Source organism: Mobula hypostoma, chromosome 5 (assembly GCF_963921235.1).
Source record: "Mobula hypostoma chromosome 5, sMobHyp1.1, whole genome shotgun sequence".
NCBI lineage: Eukaryota > Metazoa > Chordata > Chondrichthyes > Myliobatiformes > Myliobatidae > Mobula > Mobula hypostoma.
In genome coordinates, this window is record NC_086101.1 from 170623966 (window position 1) to 170638811 (window position 14846).

General features: G+C 43.8%; 1 protein-coding gene across 3 annotated transcripts in view; it reads left to right on the forward strand.

The window, feature by feature from the left end:
* Positions 1 to 14846, forward strand: part of irf2b (interferon regulatory factor 2b) — a 69385-nt gene that overhangs the window by 36304 nt on the left and 18235 nt on the right. For all 3 annotated transcript variants that reach the window (XM_063049409.1, XM_063049410.1, XM_063049411.1), the window contains exons 3-4: positions 649 to 741; positions 8938 to 9037. In XM_063049409.1, the coding sequence (XP_062905479.1) occupies positions 655 to 741; positions 8938 to 9037 (187 nt within the window). In that variant the 5' untranslated portion in view covers positions 649 to 654. The remainder of the gene's footprint in view (positions 1 to 648; positions 742 to 8937; positions 9038 to 14846) is intronic.

Below are 14846 nucleotides of genomic sequence, written 5' to 3' on the forward strand. Positions count from 1 at the left end.
CAACCTCCTCCGATCATCGCCGCCCTTTGGACCCTCGCTCATAGTCCACCCCGTCCGGCGGTCTACCAAATCTTTCCATTCGAGTCTTCTCTCTTCATCTCTCTCCCTCTCTCGCTCTCGCTCTCTCTCTCTCTCTGGCAAAAGCCTGCGAAATCAACTGCTTCCAGATTCACAAGACAGGGCAACAAAATCCTGATTGGCTAACGTGCATCCATAGTCCTGTTATCTCCAACCATAACCCAAATATTGCTGCTACAGAGAAACCATTACTTCAGCAATGAACATTACAAAAAAAAACCATTACATTAGCAGTGAAACCTTACAGCGCATTACAATATTATCACAAATCCCTGAGCCCCTGCATAGCCTGAAGATTGATGGTGCATGGAATGTTGTCCTGGAGCAATGTTTCTGCAAGAACAAGCATGTAGCAGTTTCACATCTCGCTGTGGGCCAGGTTGTCTCGCACTGTGCACCTGTAGAAGTTTCTTAATAAAAGTGTTCAGTAATAAACACCAGAAAGTGTAAAGAGTGATTAACCAGGGTGAGCAGAACAAAGGAAAATCCCTCTTGATATTTCCCGGACTTCCTTTTCTCATAGTGAAAGTAAGTGATTACAGAGGCTAACTTTGCTACTTCTTATTATAGGTGGCGATGCCTGTGGAAAGAATGCGTATGCGCCCATGGCTAGAAGAGCAAATAAATTCAAATAAAATACCGGGTTTGAAATGGCTAAACAAGGTAAGGTCTCTATTATCTTCTGAAAGCATCTGTGTGAATTGATGATACAGATCAATTCCTTTGATTTCTTTGCATATAATTTGGGTTTGAAATGTCTAGCAGAAATCTTTGTCTATGATGTAAAGGTAAAAACAATCTATTCCCTAAGTTACTGGATAAATTCTAATGCTACTCACTGGAATGTGAGATTGATGAGAGGATGCATTGTGGGTTGATTGTCAGGTAAACTTGTCTGATACCTACATACCCAGTACAGCTGCCATTCCAATGCCTGTTGCTCTGATTCCTGCCTGTGTGCATTGCCTCATCTTTCTTTACTCCATGCGTTTTTGGAACTTCCTCCATAAAGATTTTAACCTTACCTCCTTTAAAAGTTACTTTCTTAACAGGGTTTCATGCCAGCCCATACGCCCACAATCTGTACAATCTTGGCCTGCATTCAAGAGCAACACGCACAGAATGCTGGAGGAATTCAGCAGGTCAGGTAGAATCTATGGAGGGGAATAAACAGTCAATGTTTCTGGCCAAGACCCTTCATCGGGTCTGGAAAGGAAGAGGCCATAAGGAGGCTGAGGAGGGGAAGGTGCATAAGTTGGCAGTTGATAGGTAAAACCAGGTGAGGGGGAAGGAAGGTAGGTGGGACAGGGGAATGAAGTAAGAAGCTAGGAGGTGGTAGGTGGAAGAGGCTGAGTGCTGAAGAAGATGGAATCTGATAGGAAAGGACAATGGACCACGGAACCAAAGGATGGCGGTGGGGATGGGTGCGGGAGGCACCAATGGGGGGTGACGGGCAGGTGAGGATAGGAGAATGGTTGAGAGAGGGACCAGAATAGGGAATGGAAAAAGTGGGGGTGGGGGAAGGAAAGAGAAATTACTGAAAGTTAGAGATGTTCCTGGATGTTCATACCGTCAAGTTGGAGGTTACTCAGATGGAATATGACGTTGCTTCTCCAACCTGTGTGTGGCACTACCATGGCAGTAGAGGAGGCCATTGACCAACATGTCTGAAATGGGAACGGGAAGCCAAATTGAAATGGGTGCCAGCAGGAAATCCCGCCTTTTGTGGGACAAAGTCTGCTAGCTTCAGATTCCCTTGGAATGTGCCTCTGCATTAAGCTAGTCATTATTTGTCTTCTCTGAAAAATGATTGCCAGGAACAGCATAAATAGTTATGGGACCCATTTCTGTTCTGCATTATTTCACCAGTGTGCTCTGAAGCAGCAAAGTTGCTCGGATTATGATCCCTGCAGTTATACTGGATCTCAGCTCCACGTGGTTCTGAGTGTTGACTTGTTACCAGGGTAACTAAAATAGCAAAACATTTGAACAAGAAGCTGCCACTGACCGGTGCATTCTAAATCCTAACAGGCCCACACTACGACTGTGCAGCAGCAGATGCTTGATTTGGAGAGATGCCTTCAGCACATGAGTCTGCACTGGGTGTCAACATACTTCTGGGCCCAGCACATAGATGCAATCACAAGGAAGGTGCTAGTGTCTACTTTCTTAGAAGTTTAAGAAGGCTTGGCTTGTCACTGAACATTCTAACTAACTTCTACAGATGTACTGTTGAAAGTATCCTGAGTGGTTGCATCATGGACTGGTAGGGCAACTCAAAAGCTGCAGAGAATAGTGGCCTCAGCCCATGCATCAGGGGAACCTCCCTCTCCACCATTAGTATCATCTACAGGAGGTACTGCCTCCTGTAATGCAAGATGGCACCAGCGACAAACTCAACTAACGGTTCACGAAACAACTACTTCTTCTCCTTTTAATTATACTTTTACTACTAATCTGGGTGCAATTGGACCCTGTAATTTACATTTTGATAATATGTTTTTGGGCTGACTGACCTGCCTCTGAGGGAATTTGGTGTGTTCGAGAGTGAGGTTGAGAATAGAGTGTGCAGCCTAATGGCGGAGTGCAAACCCATGATGGGCTCCAATTCCCGACCAGCTCACCGATTAAAGCATCAAGCAAGATTGAAATCAACGAGTATGAAAGCAGAAGGCGCGTAGGTGTTCAGCATCATTTGCCTGCGTTTATCAGGTCGTTCGTTCATTCTCTCTCTCTCTCTCTCTCTCTCTCTCTCTCTCTCTCTCTCTCTCTCTCTCTCTCTCTCTCTCTCTCTCTCTCTCTCTCTCTCTCTCTCCCTCTCCCTCTCTCCCTCTCCCTCTCTCTCTCTCCCCCTCTCCACCCTCTCTCTCTCTCTCCCCCCCTCCCCCTCTCCCTCTCTCCATCTCTCCCCCCCTTCCCCCCCCCACCAGAGGAAGGTGCAGGAGTATTAGGTCTTCGGAGTCTAAGGAATTTGGCAAGGTTTGATTGGTGTGGTTTGTAAACTGGATTTAATTTTAGAGAACTTTGCAGTCCATGTTATGATGTGTTTGTGGTTTCTAGTTACTCCTTTTCTCATTGTTATTTGGTGTGATTTTGATTCTAGTGGGGTGCAGTCAATGAACGACACAACCCTAAACTGAATCAAACTGAACACTTGTAGAACGTTTCACTGACTGTACGGTTTGATGCTTAATATCCTGTGTATTATTCGCTCAGTTTTTGCTGTTTGTGCAATTTGTTCTTTTGTTGTGCATTGTGAGTTTAATGTTTTCTTTGAACGGGTTTCATGATGTTTCTTTGTTTTGTGGCTGCCTGCAGGAAGATGAATCTCAGGGTTGTACACTCTTAGATACCCTGTTAATAAATATACTTTGTACTTTGAATCTTTCGAAGATGGCAACTTTCATTATCAAAGATCTCCACCACTCCTGGGCATTGCCATCTTCCTGCAGCTACCTTGGGGCTGGAGGTAGAAAAACCTGAAGCCCTATACCATCAGGTTCAAAACCAGGTACTTCCCTTCAACCATTCAGTTCTTGAACCAACAGGCACAATGCTGATCACTACACTTTAGCAACACCATGATCACTTTGCACTAAAATGGAGTTTGTTTTCCTTGCTGAAATTGTTTTTCTTGTAAAAACTGTGTATTATCTATATTTAATTTATGTTTTTATTGTGAATGCTGCACATTATCACATGCTATATGCCTGTGACAAAGTTGAAAGTTAGTTGCTTATTGCATCTGTGCCTACAGATACTTGTGCATTTGATGATAAACTTGACTTGGACTTTGACATCAACCACATATTTGCTCAAATCCTAGATTAGTCACATATTTTGCTCTCCCAACAATCTCATCAGCCCATCTCCTCCATATTCACTTATACACTGGGAGCAATTCACAGTGGTCAGTTTGCATATTCAGCAACTCTCCTTTATGATGTGGGAGGAAACTGGAGCATTTAGCAGAAACCCTCAGCTATACAGAATACGTTTAAACTCCACGCAGACAGCAGACAGAAGTCAGAATGGAACCTGGGGTCTCTGGCACAGCATAGTTACGGCTCTATGGCTGTGCTATTATTTCCCTGAGTCTATTGGAGAACATGTATCACCATAAGGATATCCAATTTTACTTTAAATGACAACATCAAACCTGCCTCAACCACTTCTGCTGGAAGCTCATTCCACACAGCTACCACTCTCTGAGTAAAGAAGTTCCCCTTCATGTTACCCCTAAACTTTTGCCCCCTAACTCTCAACTCATGTCCTCTTGTTTGAATCTGCCCCACTCTCAATGGAAAAAGCTTATCCACGTCAATGCTATCTATCCCCCTCATAATTTTAAATACCTCTATTAAGTCCCCCCTCAACCTTCTACGCTCCAAAGAATAAAGACCCAACTTGTTCAACCTTTCTTTGTAACTTAGGTGCTGAAATCCAGGTACATTCTAGTAAATCTTCTCTGTACTCTCTCTATTTTGTTGACATCTTTCCTATAATTCGGTGACCAGAACTGTACACAATACTCCAAATTTGGCCTTACCAATGCCTTGTACAATTTTAACATTACATTCCAACTCCTATACTCAATGCTCTGATTTATAAAGGCCAGCATACCAAAAGCTTTCTTCACCACCCTATCCACATGAGATTCCGCCTTCAGGGAACTATGCACCATTGTTCCTAGATCCCTCTGTTCTACTGCATTCTTCAATGCCCTACCATTTTCCATGAATGTCCTATTTTGATTAGTCCTACCAAAATGTAGCACCTCACATTTATCAGCATTAAACTCCATCTGCCATCTTTCAGCCCACTCTTCTAACTGTCCTAAATCTCTCTGCAAGCTTTGAAAAGCTACTTCATTATCCACAATGCCACCTATCTTAGTATCATCTGCATACTTACTAATCCAATTTACCACCCCATCATCCAGATCATTAATGTATTTGACAAACAACATTGGACCCAGTACAGATCCCTGAGGCACACCACTAGTCACCGGCCTCCAACCTGACAAACAGTTATCCACCACTACTCTCTGGCATCTCCCATCCAGCCACTGCTAAATCCATTTTACTACTTCAATATTAATACCTAATGATTGAACCTACCTAACTAACCTTCTGTGTGGAACCTTGTCAAAGGCTTTACTGAAGTCCATATAGTAACCTCTTCAAAAAATTCAATAAGATTTGTCAAACATGACCTTCCACACACAAATTCATGTTGACTGTTCCTAATCAGACCCTGTCTATCCAGATAGTTATATATACCATCTCTAAGAATACTTTCCATCAATTTACCCACCACTGACGTCAAACTCACAGGCTGATAATTGCTAGGTTTACTCTTAGAACCTTTTTTAAACAATGGAGCAACATCAGCAATATGTCAGTCCTCCATCACCATCCCCGTTTCTACATTACCTTAGAGGCATTGACCATTTCCAATATGAGAGACTCTAACTCATTCCCTTGACTTTTCTATGGAAAAGTTTCTCACCATCAATGGCAGGGGGCCCAGTGTTGATAAAATGTTCCATTGGCTCAGCACGTATCTGTTACTGTTACTGGTTGCAGGTTAGAAGTTGGGTATTTTGTGGCAGTGAGGTTGCCTCTTGACTGAAGATGCAGTTCAGAACTGTGATGGAATTGTTTCCACGTGTGGATAGCTTTTGGTGCAGTAAGAAGTACTCCCCCTGCCATTTATATGTTAAAATGGATCTGAATGTCTAATTGCGTTGACTTCAAGATCACTGGCGAGCGCAGAACGTAACTACACACATTGACCGAGAGGCCCTTAGTCTAGTATGGGGAATTTTCACCACTACCTCTATGGACAGAAGTTTACGCTATTGACAGATCATCAGCCCCTTGTGTCCATCTTCAATCCCAGGAAGGGAATTTCAGTGACAACTGCAACCTGGTTACAAGATTGGGCACTATTCCTAAGAGCTTACTCTTATGACATAGAGTTCAAGGGTACCAAACAACACAGCAATGCTGATGGCTTGTCACGTCTCCTGCTGTTGGCAACTGAAGAAGAAACATGTACATACTGTGAATCTGAATCAGAATCAGGTTTATTATCACCAACATGTATTGTGAAATTAGTTAACAGCAGCAGTTCAATGCAATTCGTAATATAGAAGAAAAAAAAGTAAAAATAAATAAGTAAATCAATTACAGTATATGTATATTGAATAGATTAAAAGTTGTGCAAAAACAGAAATAATATATAATAATATAGTGGGTTCAATGTCCATTTAGAAATCAGATAGCCGAAGGGAAGAAGCTATTCCTGAATCGCTGAGTGTGAGCCTTCAGGCTTCTGTACCTCCTACCTGATGGTAACAGTGAGAAAAGGACATGCCCTGGGTGCTGGGGATCCTTAATAATGGACACTGCCTTTCTGAGACACTGCTCCTTGAAGAAGTTCTGGGTACTTTGTAGGCTGGTGCCCAAGATGGAGCCGACTGACCCTCTGAAGCTTCTTTTGGTCCTGTGCAGTAGGCCCTCCATATCAGACAGTGATGCAGCCTGTCAGAATGCTCTCTACAGTACATCTATAGAAGTTTTTGAGTGTTTTTGTTGACATACCAAATCTCTTCAAACTCCTAATGATGTATAGTCGCTGTCTTGCCTTCTTTATAGCTGTATCGATATGTTGGGACCAGGTGAGATCCTCAGAGATCTTGAAACGCAGAAACTTGAAACTGCTCACTCTCTCCGCTTCTGATCCCTCTGTGAGGATTGGTAAGTGTTCCTCCATCTTACCCTTCCTGAAGTCCACGATCAGCTCTTCGCCTTACTGATGTTGAGTGCAAGGTTGTTGCTGCGACAGCACTCCACTAGTTGACCCAGCAGAAGTGCTCCACACCATATTGGTGGACCTGTTGCTGGTAACAAACTCTGAAATACAAAGGGAAACAAGGAATAACCCAACATTGTCGAAAGTCTGTGAAATCATCATGCAAGAATGACCCGCTTATGGTAACTCTGTGTTTCCAGAGTTCTCAGTGAGACAAGACCATCTGTCAGTATGTCAAAGAACGCTGATGTGTGGATATCGTGTTGTGGTTCCCTCTAAACTGTGCACCAGAGTGTTAGAAAATCTGCATGAAGGACAACTGGGTACAATCAAGAAGAAGAATCTGGTGGTGGCCAGGAGTAGATAAATAGATTGAAGGCTTGGCCGAAAGCTGTTTGGAATGTCAAGAAGTTCAAAATGCACCCCTATAGGCACGGTTACACATGTGGGAGTGGCCGTTTTCACCATGGCATAGAATATATATTGACTTTGCTGGGCCATTCATGGATTCCATGTTTCTGATTGCTGTGGATGCTCATTTGAAGTGGCCAAGGTTTGCACCAACGAAGTCAACCACCTCATGAAAGACTATCCGCACTCTGAGGACTATCTTGCCAGAAGTGGCTTACCAGGACAAATTGAAAGTGATAATGGATCACAATACATGTCAGAAGTATTTGGTCAGTTCATGAAGAAAAATGGCATCAGACATTTCAAGTCAGCTCCTCACCACCCAGCAATGAATGGGTTAGCTGAGAGTTTTATCCAAACCTTAAAGAAGTCCATCAAAGTGATGGACAAGGAGGACATTTCTCTACAGCACAAGGTGGACAACTTCCTATTTTTGTGTCAGAGCTCTATTCATGCGACAACAAATCAAACACTAGCAATGCTGTTCATGAGCAGTGATCTGTGATCTCGCGTGGACCTTCTGAAGCCAGACTTCCAGAGGGAAGTGCAGAATAAACCGTTCAGACAGTTGCCAAGTGAAGCAATAAGGAACTTGGAGGTTGGACAGGAAATCCTAGTGTTTGATTACCAAGAAGACAAGTGGACACCCGGTAGGATAGCTACAAGAACTGGACCACTGATGTACACAGTGAATGTTGGAGATCAGACATGGAAATGTCATGTGGACCAGATACTGGATGGTCCGCCGAAGAACACACCTGAGTTGACAGCATCCAACAAGACAGACACATTACAGTCACCGGACTTACTTCTCAGTGATGATGCCACTGACAGCATCGTGATACTGGAAGCCAAGAACGTTGTCTTAGACAAGATACCTGCCAAACCTGATGCCACTCCCCATGTCCAGAGGTGGGACGAGAAAGCTATTGTTGACAAGATACCTGTCAAACCTGATGCCACGCCACAAATCCAGAGGCACTATCCTGATAGAAACAGTGTGCCTCCCAAAAGACTGAATCTTTAGAACTGTGAAGTTAGTTATGGACTGTTGTAAAAGTATGTTTATTTGGAATATGGGTTGATGCAAGTGAAATTGAATGTTTTGTGCATATACAGTTTAATGTTGCATTAATCTAAAGGGGGAGGAAGTGTAATTTGTGGATCTGTTTCTTTTGGTGCAATGACCCTCCCCATTGTCTATGCATGTGCATTATTGTCTCATTTTCTCTCTCTACAATGTGAATACAGTTAAAGCCATCTCCCGCGTGTGTGTTTTTATTGAATTGATATATATAGTTGTGCAGACACAACAAACATCTACCAACCTGGACATCCGCTGGAGTAGATGGTTCATAGGACATCACTGCATCCAAGCTCCCCTCCCAGCTGCATGCTGGGATGGAAGAATCTCATTAGTCTGCCATTGTCATTTGGTGAAAACACTGAAATTTCATGTCCAACTGCACAAGGACTGCACTTGTTTCAGAAAGCAGTGCGCCACTACTTTCTGAACCACAGTCAAAGATTGGCGATTAGGTTGCCCAGTAACTGTCAGGTGCTGATGGTGGATTTTTCAAATGATGTGCCTTTCTTGTCTTTAATTTAATGATGGTACAACTTTTCCAGGAAAAGAAGATATTTCAGATTCCATGGATGCACGCTGCTCGACATGGATGGGATGTAGAGAAGGACGCTCCATTGTTTAAAAACTGGGCAGTTCACACAGGTATACGAACAAGAGGAGGGAGTTAATTCAAATGTTGATTTTTTTTCTTAAATTTTGAAACTCGGTAATGGATTTCTTTAAGTAGTTCTGGTACCACCAGACATCCTTCTGGTGGGAAGCTGGGATTGCTAGTCAACAAGATTCTTCCAGACAATCCTGATGAAGGGTCTTAGCCTGAAATGTCGACTCTATTCCTTTCCATAGATGCTGCCTGTGTTACTTCTTCCAACCTTTCCCGATTTTCTGGAAGACAGCATGTTACTTTCTCTCACTACACCAAAACTGTCTTGTTTCCGTTCTGCATTCTACAGAGAGCATGGCTGATAATTGTTCATCTCTCTCAACCAAAAGACTGATATTTATAGTAAAAAAGAAAGGTGCATCGCACCCGGAGTTTCTCTGGTTAGCGGACGATTTCCCTCCACACCTCTCTGAGTAACACACACAAAATGCTGGAGAAACTCAGCAGGTCAGTCAGCATCTATGGAGAGGAATAAACAGATGAAGTTTTGGGCTGAGACCCTTCACCGTGATTGAAAAGGAAGGGGGAGGAGGCTAGAATAAGAAAGTGCGGAGAGGGGGAGTACAATGCATAAAGTGATTGGTGAAGCCAGGTGAGCAGGAAGGGGGTGGGATTGAAGTAAGAATCTGGGAGGTGATAGGTGGAAAAGGTAAATGCCTGAAGAAGAAGGAATCTGATAGGAAAGGAGAGTGAACCATGAAGGGGAAGGAGGAGGGGCACCTGAGGAGGGTGGGGAGAAGAGAAGGGAGCCAAAATGGGGAATGAAAAAATCCAGAAGGGGGAGTGGGGACAAATGACCGGAAGTTAGATATTTACGAATTTTTACTACTTGATCAGCAGTAGCTCCAAGGGCTGAGAGGCTATAGAAACATAGAAAACCTACAGCACAATACAGGCTCTTCAGCCCACAATGCTGTGCGGAACATATACTTCCTTTAGAAACTACCTAGGGTTACCCATAGCCCTCTATTTTTCTAAGTTCCATGTACCTATCCAGGAGTCTCTTAAAAGACCCTATCGTATCCGCCTCCACCACTGTCGCCAGCAGCCCATTCCACACACTCACCTCTCTCTCTGTGAAAAAAACTTACCCATGACATCTCCTCTGTGCCTACTTCCAAGCACCTTAAAACTGTGCCGTCTCGTGTTAGCCATTTCAGCCCTGGGAAAAAGCCTCTGACTATCCACACGATCAATGCTTCTCATCATCTTATACACCTCTATCAGGTCACCTGTCATCCTCCATCGCTCCAAGGAGAAAAGGCCAAGATCACTCAACCTATTCTTTTAAGGCATGCTCCCCAATCCAGGCAACATCCTTGTAAATCTCCTCTGCACCTTTTCTATGGTTTCCACGTCCTTCCTGTAGTGAGGCAATCAGAACTGAGCAGTACTCCAAATGGGGTCTGACCAGGGTCCTATATAGCTGCAGCATTACCTCTCTGCTCCTAAACTCAATCCCACGGTTGATGAAGGCCAATACACCATAAGCCTTCTTAACCACAGAGTCAACCTGCATAGCAGCTTTGAGTGTTCTGTGCACTCGGACCCCAAGATCCCTCTGATCTTCCACACTGTCAAGCGTCTTACCATTAATACTGTATTCTGCCATATTTGACCTACCAAAATGAACCACCTCTTACTTATCTGGGTTGAACTCCATCTGCCACTTCTCATCCTGTCGATGTCCTGCTGTAACCTCTGACAGCCTTCCACACTATCCACAACACCTCCAACCTTTGTGTCATCAGCAAATTTACTAACCCATCCCTCCACTTCCTCATCCAGGTCATTTATAAAAATCATGAAGAGTAGAGATCCCAGAACAAATCCTTGAGGTACTCCACTGGTGACCGACCTCCATGCAGATTATGACCCGTCTACAACCACTGTTTGCCTTCTGTGGCCAAGCCAGTTCTGGATCCACAGAGCAATGTCCCCTTGGATCCCGTGCCTCCTTACCTCCTCAATAAGCCTTGGATGGGGTACCTTTTCAAATGCCTTGCTGAAATCCATATGCACTACATCAACGGCTATACATTCATCAGTGTGTTTAGTCACATCCTCAAAAAATTCAATCAGGCTCGTAAGGCACGACCTGCCTTTCACAAAGCCATGCTGACCATTCCTAATCATATTATGCTTCTCCAAATGTTCATAAATCCTGCCTCTTAGGATCTTTTCCATCAACTTACCAACCACTGAAGTAAGACTCACTGGCCTATAATTTCCTGGGATATCTCTACACCCTTTCTTGAATAAGGGAACAACATCTGCAACCCTCCAATCCTCTGGAACCTTTCTCGTCCCCATTGATGATGCAAAGATCATTGCCAGAGGCTCAGCAATCTCCTCCCTCGCCTCCCACAGTAGCCTGGGGTACATCTCATCTGGTTCTGGTGACTTATCCAACTTGATGTTTTCCAAAAGCTCCTGCACATCCTCTTTTTTTTTTAATATCTATGTGCTCAAGCTTTTCAGTCCGCTGTAAATCATTCCTATAACCGCCAAGATCCTTTTCCAGAGTGAATACTGAAGCAAAGTATTCATTAAGTACCTCTGCCATCTCCTTCAGTTCCATACACACTTTTGCACTGTCACACTTGGTGGTCCTGTTCTCTCATGCCTTATCCTCTTGCTCTTCACATGCTTGTAGAATGCCTTGGGGTTCTCCTTAATACTGCCTGCCAAGGACTTCTCATGGCCCCTTCTGGCTCTACGAATTTCATTCTTAAGCTCCTTCCTGCTAGCCTTATAATCTTCTAGATCTCTATAATTACCTAGTTTTTTGAACCTTTTGTAAGCTTTTCTTCTTGACTAGATTTACAATAGCTTTTGTACACCAGGATTCCTGTACCCTACCATCCTTTCCCTGTCTGATTGGAACGTACCTGTGCAGAACGCCACGCAAATATCCCTTGAACATTTGCCACATTTCTGCCTTACATTTCCCTGAGAACATCTGTTCCCCATTTATGCTTCCAAGTTTCTGCTTGATAGGCTTGTATTTCCCCTTACTCCAATTAAACGCTTTCCTATCTTGTCTGTTCCTATCCCTCTCCAGTGCTCTGGTAAAGGAGATAGAATTGTGCTGACCATCTCCGAAATTCTCTCCCACTGAGAGACCTGACGCCTGACCAGGTTCATTTCCCAATACCAAATCAAGTACAGCCTCTCCTCTTGTAGACTTATCTACATATTGTGTCAGCAAACCTTCCTGAACACACCTAACCATCTACACCCGATCTAAACCCCTTGCTCTAGGGAAATGCCAATCAACGTTTGGGAAATTAAAATCCCCCACCATGACAACCCTGTTATTATTGCATCTTTCCAGAATCTGTCTCCCTATCTGCTCCTCGATGTCTCTGTTACTATTGGGTGGTCTATAAAAAACACCCAGTAGAGTTATTGACCCCTTTCTGTTCCTAACTTCCACCCACAGAGACTCAGTAAACAATCCCTCTATGATGACCTCCTTTTCTGCAGCCGTGACACTATCTCCGATCAACAGTGCCATGCCCCACCTCTTTTGCCTCCCTCCCTGTCCTTTCTGAAACATCTAAAGCCTGGCACTCTAAGTAACCATTCCTGCCTGACCATCGAAGTCTAAGTAATGGCCACAACATCATAGCGCCAAGTACTGTTTCACGTTCTAAGCTCATCTGCTTTGTTCATAATACTCCTTGCATTAAAATAGACACATCTCAAACCATCGGTCTGAGCGCATCCCTTCTCTATCACCTGCCTATCCTCCCTCTGGCACTGTCTCCAAGCTTTCTTTATTTGTGAGCCAACTGCCCCTTCCTGTATCTCTTTAGTTCATTTCCCATCCCCCTGCAATTCTAGTTTATACTCTCCCCAGTAGCCTTAGCAAATCTCCCCGCCAGGATATTGGTCCACTGGGATTCAAGTGCAACCCGTCCTTTTAGAACTGGTTACGCCTGCCCCAAAAGAGGTCCCAATGATCCAGAATTCTGAATCCCTGCCCCCGCTTCAATCCTTCAGCCCTCATTTATCCTCCACCTCATTCTATACCTATACTCACTGTCACGTGGCACAGGAAGTAATCCCGAGATGACTACCTTTGAGGTCCTGCTTCTCAACTTCCTTCCTAACTCCCTGTAGTCTGTTTTCAGGACCTCCTCCTTTTTCCTACCTATGTTGTTGGTACCAATATGTACCACAACCTCAGGCTGTTCACCTTCCCACTTCAGCATGTCGTGGACGCGATCTGAAACATCCCGGACCCTGGCACCTGGGAGGCAAGCTACCATCCGAGTTTCTTTCCTGTGTCCACAGAGTCACCTGTCTGACCCCTAACTACAGAATCCTTTATTACTGCTGCCTTCTTCCTTTCCCTGTCTTTCTGAGCCACAGGGACAGACTCTGTGCCAGAGGTGCAGCCACTGTTGCTTCCCCCAGGTAGGTCATCCCCCCCAACAGTATTTAAACAGAAGTACTTATTGTTAAGGGGGACAGCATAGGGGTACTCTCTAGCACCTGACTCTTCCCCTTCCCTCTCTTGACTGTTACCCACTTATCTGTCTCCTGAGGCCCCAGTGTGACTACCTGCCTATAGCTCCTCTCTATCACCTCCTCACTCTCCCTGACCAGACAAACGTCATTGAGCTGCATCTCCAGTTCTCTAACCCAGTCCCTAAGGAGCTGTAGCTCAATTCACCTGGTGCAGAAATGGACGTCTGGGAGGCTAGGAGTCTCCAGGACTTCCTACATCTGACACCGAGCACAGAACACCGGCCTCACACATATACTTCCTATTTCTGTTCTTCACAAATAACTGACCTTACCTTGACCCTTTACTGCCAAAACCACGTTGAGCCAAAGCCCTCCTACTCTGTCTCCCTCTACTCCTGTGCCTGTCTTCTTTTTAAATTTTTCTCGCTGCTCTAACTCGCTGATGTCCACGCATTTGCACAGTCATGCCTTGATCAAAGTGCTGAAGAAATAACTGCCTCCTTTTAAACCCTTCTTGCTGTTCTAACTGGCTGACATCCACGCTCTTGCGCAGTCGTGCCTTGATCTGCAGTGTCAAATTATAGCCGCGGTTTGAAAATAAAATCAGAAAGAAAGAAATAAACCTGCAGTTGCTGGAGATCTAAGCAACACACATAATGCTGGAGGAACTCAGCAGGCCAGGCAGCATCTATGGAAAAGAGTACGGTTGACATTTCAGGCCGAGACCCTTCAGCAGGACTCCCCTGCTGAAAGAAATGTTAACATTTCAGCAGAAAGAAATGTTGACTTTTTTGTGGGAATGTATAGGAAAATTATAGAGAACAGATTAGTAGCAGTTTAACCAACATAATAAACTTGAAATTATTTTTGGATTTCTCATTTTCTGAATGTGGGAGATGTTCAGTAAGTCAGGCAATATCTGTGGAAAGAGAAACAACTACTGTAAGTCTGGAATATTTTATCAGAATTGGGAAAGAGAGCTGTTGTATAACAGCTTAAGTAGTTTCATTAAATTAGCAATAGCAGAAACGTGTTCACAGTATCACAGCATTTCACAGTCTTACAGCATTTCAGGCTTATATGTAGTAAAAGTCCATTATTTGTATATTTTAATCTTCCTGGCTTAATCATTTACTTATTCATTGTTATCATTATTTGTTTATTTTGTGATTGCACATTGGTTGTTTGTCTATCTTTGTGTGCTGTTTTTCATTGATTCAATTGTATTTCAATGGTTCAATGGTTCAGTTTAATATCAGAGAATGTATACAGTGTACAACTTGAAATTCATACTCTTTGCAGACATCC